Here is a 7,530-nt window from a genome sequence, read left to right as displayed (position 1 = left end):
GTGCCACGGAGACTCTAGACATGGCGAGCTGTGTGTGTGTGTGTGTGTGTGTGTGTGTGCCACGGAGACTCCAGACGTGGCGAGCCGTGTGTGTGTGTGTGTGCGCGCCATGGAGACTCCAGACGTGGCGAGCTGTGTGTGTGTGTGTGCCATGGAGACTCCAGACGTGGCGAGCCGTGTGTCTGTGTGTCTGTGTGTGTGTGTGTGTGTGTGCGTGCGCCACGGAGACTCCAGACGTGGTGAGCCATGTGTCTGTGTGTGTGTGTGTGTCTGTCTGTGTGTGTGTGTGACCCCAGCAGCCGTCAGTGCTACTCCCAGGGACAGGCTGACGGGCAGGGAGAGCCAGTGGCTCCTTCTACTACAGAAGGTCCTGGTGGAGCCTGGCAGGCCAGCGCGGGCTTGTGAGGCCCGGGGATCCTCTCGTGTGCCAGCGCTGAGTCCCGTTTCCTCTCGACCACCCTCCACCCCACCAGCTGAATCACTAAAAAGGCCTTTAGCACAAGGCGTCACCAGAGAGCTTTTGACATTCCTCTTGGGGACTCATGCCTGCCTCTTGGGGGCATTTGGCCTGTATTGGCAGGCAGCCTGCCAACACTCTGGCTGCTTCTGCCTGGATCTGAGTGTCCCTGACATCTTCTGCCACTTGGAGAAATTGTGAAACACCCCAAGGCAGGAAGGCACCACTGGGTCTTTCCTCAGAGCCAAGGCTGTCGCGTTTCCCGCCAAGCGGGCATTTACCCGGGAGAGCAGGAGGGAGCCAAGGAAAGCAAGTTTAGGCAGCTTCAACACTCCCAATTTCATTTAAGTGAAAGAAAATGAAGTCACTCAGTCGTGTCCAACTCTTCGCGACCCTGTGGACTATAGCCCACCAGGCTCCCCTGTCCATGGGATTCTCCAGGCAAGAATACTGGAGTGGGTTGCCATTTCCTTCTCCAGGGGATCTTCCCGACCCAGGGATCGAACCCAGGTCTCCTGCATTGCAGGCAGACGCTTTAACCTCTGAGGCACCAGGGAAGCAGCCATTTAAGTAACCCCCTTTTAAGCTCTGACCAGTGAACGCCCACCCAGGATGTGTTGTCTCCCAGCTGACACACCCAAGCAGACTGAGGCCCAGTGGGTAAACTGTCTAAAGTCTTCTCACTTGTAAGAACAGGCCCCGGGGTACAGCTAAGACCCCTGCAGGCATTCCTTCCCCCCAAATTCAGCCACTCAGGGCCCCTTTGCTCTTTAGTTGTGGCAGTGCTGTGGGATGCCACCCTACCCCAGCCTCCCCACTCTCTCCCTGATCTGCTCCCTGAAATGAGGCTGTTTCTCTAGAGTTGAGCACCCGGCCTCTGCACCTTAGCGAGTGAGTGCAGATAACAGGGCCGACACGTATGTCCCCACAGGGAGTGGCGAGTGGTACTGTGGCAGATGAGGAAACTGAGGCATGGGATTTTTTTCACTTTTTGCTCTTCTGCGTTTTTTTAAACTTTTTCTCTTATGTTGGAGTATAGCCGATTAACAATGTTACCACAGTTTCAGGTGAACAGCAGAGGGACTCAGCCATACACAGACTTGTACCATCCTCCCACTGAGGCACAGATTGTTTGAATGACCGTCTTGGGTGGCTTTTCAGTGACTGTTGGTGGTGGGCCCACCAATAGTCTCTGTAGCCGGAATCTCTGATCCCTTCTCCTTGATCACATGCCACATTCGGGGGTCTCTTGCACCCCTCCACGATTCCATCATCCACTCAGCAAGTGCTTAGCTGAGGGTGTACTTGGTGTCAGCTAAGTTCTAGTCTCTGGGAGGCCGTGGTGAATGAGACAGCAAGTTAGGCCATAAGCAAATAGACAGTGGCCTGCCCCACTCAGCTCTCCGCTCTGGGAGCCTTGGCCTCTGCTGGCTCCAGTCTTGGCTCTCAGGAAGCAGGCAGCACATCGTGGGGAGACATTCTGGGCCAGAGGCAGGTCAGCCTCCAGGAGTTCACACAGAACCTGGTGAGGGCAGGAGGCTCACAAACCAACAGCCAGTGGGAGCAGGGGACCTGACCCAGGGGGCAGCCAGAGGATGCTTGCAGGGGCAGGGCAGGAGAAGGCAGACCGGAGGGCCAGCCGGTGAAACAGATCTCAGGAACAAGTGGGGAATGGTGAAATAGGGTATTCCAGGCAAAGGCAGCCACGTCAGCAGAGGCAAGGAGTGAGGAAGGGAGCGGAGATGAGCTCCAATTGCCTGGAGCCTGGAGCAGGTCAGAGGCTGAGAAGGGCCTCGTTCGGCGCCTGCTCTCCTCCACTCCCCTCACTTCCTCCTGCAGCTATGCTCCCGCCTGGATGTTCTCACACTTGTCAGACACTCACGGCCTTTGAGTCTGCCGGCCTTTGCGTCTGCCGCGCCTCTTTCCAGAACCCTCCCCCCTGGAAATCCACGTGCCTACTTCCCTCAGGTTCCTTCTGCGCGAGTGTCACCGTTCCCATGAGGACATCCTTGGCCATCCTTTATAAAACGCCCCCCGCTGGCTCTAGGTGACTTTCCTTCATGGCTCTCGCAGCGCCTGGCCTTACATAGTATCTAATGTGTTGATCGTCCGACTCCTTCACTAGGACGTGAACACTGCACATTTCTGGAGTGAAGAGGATGCTAACAGGCTGCGAGCCTCCCTCGCTCAGGGCCAGCAATTCCAGGACCTGGAGCTAGGACCTAGAACCATTATGGTGGCCTTTAGTCCTGCAGACCCACTTGTCACAGCAGTGTGAGGGCAGTGGTTGCTGGCTTGGGCTCCCCACCTTCATTCTGCCCAGGTAACGTGCGCTGACCTCTTGCTTCTCACCTCTGTCACCACCCAGGAGCCCCCTGGTGAAGGCCATCTTCCACACCTGCAGAGCCATGCACGCCTCACTCTCTGGGAAGGCGGACGGGCAGCAGAGTTCTTTCTGCCACTGCGAGAGGGCCAGTGGCCACTTGTGGAGCAGCCTCAACGTCAGTGGGGCAACCTGTGACCCTGACCTTAACCATGTGAGTGGGGGCGTATGGCCCCGGGAGGCGGTGCTCATCTCTGCTGGGAGATAGCACTCTGACCCGCCGTGAGCCCACCTGGCCTGTGGGGCTGCGTGGAAGGCAGGCCAGCCAGCAGCCACTCCCCCAGAGCCCGGCCCGGCGGCCCCGGGGGCAGGCAGCGTGTTCCCAGCTGGGCCGCAGGTCCTGCGGGCCTCGGCGCGGGCAGCCCCGGGCGGACCCCGGCAGCCCCGGGCGGACCCCGGCAGCCCCAGGCACAGGCAGCCCCAGGCGGACCCAGGCAGCCCCAGGCGGACCCGGGCAGCCCCAGGTGGACCCGGGCAGCCCCAGGCGCGGGCAGCCCCGGGCGGACCCGGCTGGCCAGCACGCCTGGCCCGCCCCCACCCCCGCGCACGCCCTGGAGCGGGTGGCTGCGGTGCATTGTAGTTGCATTGCATGTTCCGGCGGCACCGTGCAATGTCTCCACAGTGCATCACAGAGGCCTGCCCGGCCCTCGAGAGACTCCTGCCTGACGGAGGGCCTGTGCCACTGCCGGGCCGCGAGGCAGGGCCGTCCGCAGCGGGGGAGGGGAGGGGTGCACACAGCTGAGGGGGCGCGTCATCTGCTCACCGGGAGGAGCCTGGTTCACCCCAGAAAGGGAGGCAGGAGGTGTGTCCTGAGGGTCAGACTCCGAGGCCCTCACTAGGGCTGGTCTGGCACCTCTGGCTGAGGTCGGGCCTGGACCTGGGCCCTTTGGTGAGCCTGGGATGACATGCCAGCCCTACAGGACAGGGGTGCCCGCAGGGCCCAAGGCTCGCTCTGGGTGGTTCCTCTGGTGGGTCCAGTAGTGTTTGTCTTCATGGAGAACCAGACGAGTTTGAGGAGGAGAGAAAGGCTGCAGGCACCTATGTGGGAAAGCGGGCCTGGAAGAAGGGCCCCCCACAGAGGCTAGGGGCCCTCAGAGGGCAGAATTCAGCCGCAGGCTGCTACCTCACCTCTCAGAAATGCTACCTGTGGTTGAAGAGAAGGGTCTTATCCACGTTCTCCACCAGTGCTGTCAACAGCCAGAAAACCACTGTGCCCGAGGGTGGGGCAGCACCCTGGAGAAAGGGATGCCAGGCTGGATGAGATGAGGAACAGCCTGGAGGCGTCCACTGGCGCCTGAGGGCGGCACATGACCCACCTTGAGAAGCACTGTTCCTGGCGCAGAGGGCCCTCAGGAGCTAGGCGACACCAGCGTGGGCTGCGGCCAGTGCCCTTTGTGACTCTCCTTTGTGACATTGCAGCCCTCTGTAGTGCCCGTTTTTTGGGTGGGGAAACAGGCTCAGATGTGAGGTCATGTGTCAGGGCCACATAGCTATGGACAGGAAACCGTGAAAGATCTAGACTGGTGGATCCAAACCCCAGCATTGAGCCGCTCTGTGGGTCTGCCTTCTTGGGTTCCTGTCTCCTCCGCCCACCACAGAGGCCACTAGGGCCAGACCTGGGCCCCATCCATGGAAGCGAGCCTCTGATCCCTGCTCCATCTCCAGGCTCTGATTCTCCTGCAAGGACAGGGCCTTAGGCCAGCGATGGCCTCCCGGAGGTGGGAGGGGCTCCTGGAGGTGGGAGGGGCCTGTGACGCTGTCAGAACCACCAGAGCTTTATTCCTACCCTTCGTAGTATCTCCTCCATGAGGCGCTGCCCCTCTCTGAGCCTTGGCTTCCTTACCCGTTCAATGGAAGAACAGATTTCCCTACATGGGCTGTAGGAAGAACTAGATGTCATGAACTGAAGCTCCCTCCCTGGCAGTTCTCTTGCTCCCTGATTTTCTGGGTCTCCCCTTTAATCCCAGAGCTGCCAGGTGCCTGGTCATGGAAGACCTAGTGTGTGCAGGGACCCTTGCCCTGGTAACCAGCCAGTCACCTTCTCCTTCCTCGTGGCCCACCATGCAGGTGGTCCAGTTGCTGACCTGTGACCTGCTCCTGTCGCTGCGGACAACTCTGTGGCAGAAGCAGGCTGGAGCCAGCCAGGCCCTGGGGGAGACCTACCACGCGTCGGGTGCTGAGCTGGCTGGCTTCCAGCGGGACCTGGGCAGCCTGCGCAGGCTGGCACACAGCTTCCGCCCGGCCTACCGCAAGGTAAGGCCCAGCCTGCTGCTGGGGAGGGTGGATCGAGGTGTCAGAACCGAGCCCAGCTCTGGCCGTGGGGTCAAGGAGTCGGCTGACTGGTCAGGCCCTGGGCTGGGTGCCATTCATCCCTTTGTTTGGCTCATGCTGTGTGTGCCCATCCCTGGAACGTGGCAGTGAGCAGTCCACACGGCACAGACAGGCCAGCGGGAGCGAGAAGGGGCTCCTAGTCTGTGTGAGGACGGGGGAGGCCACTAGGGGGCACTGCTAGGTTTTTATAGTGGGTGTCAGAATCCCCTAGAAATGTGTTTAATGCTTTTTCTGGGCCACTGGGGCTTTAGTTCTGTGCTTGAGAACTCTCCACGTAACATCTCCCCTTGGCAATGAGGGCAGTTGTATAACCCACTTAGTGGACTCAAATTGTTCCTGTGTTTACCTTTATTGCTAATTAAGAGGAATACAACTCAACATATTTTCCCTGAATTGTTTCCCAAAAATTCAAGTGAGAAGGCAAGTGTTAGGGGTGGGGAAAGGCTGTATTTGGAAACGTGTGAGAAAGAAGGGCTTGAGGTACAGTTGCCCTCACCCTCGAGTGCTCTGGGACCCTCACGTGGTTGCATTGTAGCCCCTGTGTGCAGCGAGCCAGGACAGACACTGCAGACGAAATACAGTCATGTGAGAACCACCCCCTGCATGGTGGAAAAGAGGAAGCATGCCCAGGGGCGGTGGCCTCCTCACAGAACATCCCCACCTGCCTCTCCCTTCCCGGCTCCACCCCGGCCTTCCAGGGCAGCGCCACCCTCCTCACACCCTGAGGTGTTCGGGTGTAAAAGATACTAGAGACCTAGGGAGACCCCCTTCTCCCCTCCCCCCCTCCCCTGTCAGTGACTCGTGTTGACAGAAGAGCTGTAGGTCTTCCTCCTGAGACCTTCTGAACTCTGAAGAGGAGACCCTTTCTGAAGAAACCAAAGAACACAGGCCCCGAGCCGCCTGAGCTGTCCCCCTGCCTCCTCCTGTCCCTGCCCCTCCCCTGTCCTGCTTTTGGGCTGGAGGCAGCCCCCATTGTCATGAGGGTCCACCTGCCTACTGTCCTCACAGCCCGGAGTGCACGCCGGTGCTCTCAGTCACCGTCAGCGGAGGTGGCCCTTAGCTTCCCTCTCAGCGTGCTTCCTCGCTCCAGCCCCACCAGCTGGCCTGTGCTCTTCCCCTTTCCTGCCGGGTGTGTGTCTGGGGTCAGAGTGAGGATGGGAGAGGTTGTTTTCGAGCTTGGCAGGGTGTCTAGAGGAGAAGGGGTGTGGTCAGCGGGCAGATGTGATGCTGCAGGGAGGGATGCCCCCAGGGACAGAGACAGGTGAGGACACCGGGCTTGTGTCCCCGGGCTTCCAGGTGTTCCTGCACGAAGCCACTGTGCGCCTGATGGCCGGAGCCAGCCCCACCCGCACCCACCAGCTGCTGGAGCACAGCCTGCGACGGCGCACGGCTCAGAACGCCAAGCACGGTGAGCCCCCAGCGCTGGCACCTGGGAGGGGAGGGCAACCCAAGGCTTGATTTGGTGGGTGCCCAGGGAGGGTCCGTGAGGCGTTGTGGGGCTGGACTGGCCTCGGTCAGGTTGTCGTGGGTCCAGCCTCTCCAGAGGGAGAAGGGGATGGTGCGGGGTGTTGTCCCAGCACGGGAGCTGGGCCCCCGCTGATGGGCCCCATCTCAGCCCCATCATAGAATGATAGCCAGAGTAATGTGTGTGGCGCCTGCCTGGGTCAGCTCATCTGTCTGTTGAGCTGAACCTCCCTCGCTTTGGGGTGGGGGTGGGGCTTAGATACCCAAGTTCTCACTGAGCCGGCGGACAGCACCTGCGTCGTGGCAGGCTCTCAGTGGGTATGTGTGTCTCCTGGTTCCCACAGGAGAGGCAGACGCCTGGCCCGGGCAGCGAGAGCGGGCCACTGCGATCCTCCTGGCCTGCCGCCACCTCCCCCTCTCCTTCCTGTCCTCCCCGGGCCAGCGTGCCGTGCTGCTGGCCGAGGCCGCCCGCACCCTGGAGAAGGCGGGTGACCGGCGCTCGTGCAGTGACTGCCAGCAGATGATCGTCAAGCTGGGGGGCGGCACCGCCATCGCTGCCTCCTGACCGCGGGCTCTGCACCTCAGCCGCCGCCTCCCTCCGTTGCTCCCCAGCTCCCTCCATCTCTGAGTCTCCTCTGTCTCTGAGTCTCTCCCTCCTCCATCTCTCCCTCCTCCTTCTGTCTCCCTCCCTCCTCCTCTGTCTCCTTCCCTCCTCCTCTATCTCTCTCCCTCTCCCTCTGTCTCTCTCCCTCCTCCTGTCTCTGAGTCTCTCCCTCCTCTGTCTCCCTACCTCCTCCTCTGTCCCTGAGTCTCTCCCTCCTCCCTCTCTCTCTCTCCCTCCTCCTCTGTCTCTGAGTCTCTCCCTCTTCCTTCTGTCTCCCTCCTCCTCTGTCTC

General features: G+C 60.7%; 1 protein-coding gene across 1 annotated transcript in view; it reads left to right on the top strand.

Moving 5' to 3' along the window:
- Window positions 1-7,314, top strand: part of SREBF2 (sterol regulatory element binding transcription factor 2) — a 61,777-nt gene extending 54,463 nt beyond the window's left edge. The window contains exons 16-19 of the mRNA XM_040233194.1: window positions 2,826-2,994; window positions 4,908-5,093; window positions 6,468-6,579; window positions 6,980-7,314. Of these exons, the coding sequence (XP_040089128.1) occupies window positions 2,826-2,994; window positions 4,908-5,093; window positions 6,468-6,579; window positions 6,980-7,200 (688 nt within the window). The 3' untranslated portion in view covers window positions 7,201-7,314. The remainder of the gene's footprint in view (window positions 1-2,825; window positions 2,995-4,907; window positions 5,094-6,467; window positions 6,580-6,979) is intronic.
- The last annotated feature ends 216 nt before the right edge of the window (window positions 7,315-7,530 follow it).

This window comes from Oryx dammah, unplaced genomic scaffold, assembly GCF_014754425.2.
Source record: "Oryx dammah isolate SB20612 unplaced genomic scaffold, SCBI_Odam_1.1 HiC_scaffold_29, whole genome shotgun sequence".
In the NCBI taxonomy this organism is placed as follows: Eukaryota; Metazoa; Chordata; class Mammalia; order Artiodactyla; family Bovidae; genus Oryx; species Oryx dammah.
The sequence above is the reverse complement of the archived record's forward strand: the minus strand, read 5'-3'. Positions and strand labels throughout refer to the sequence as shown.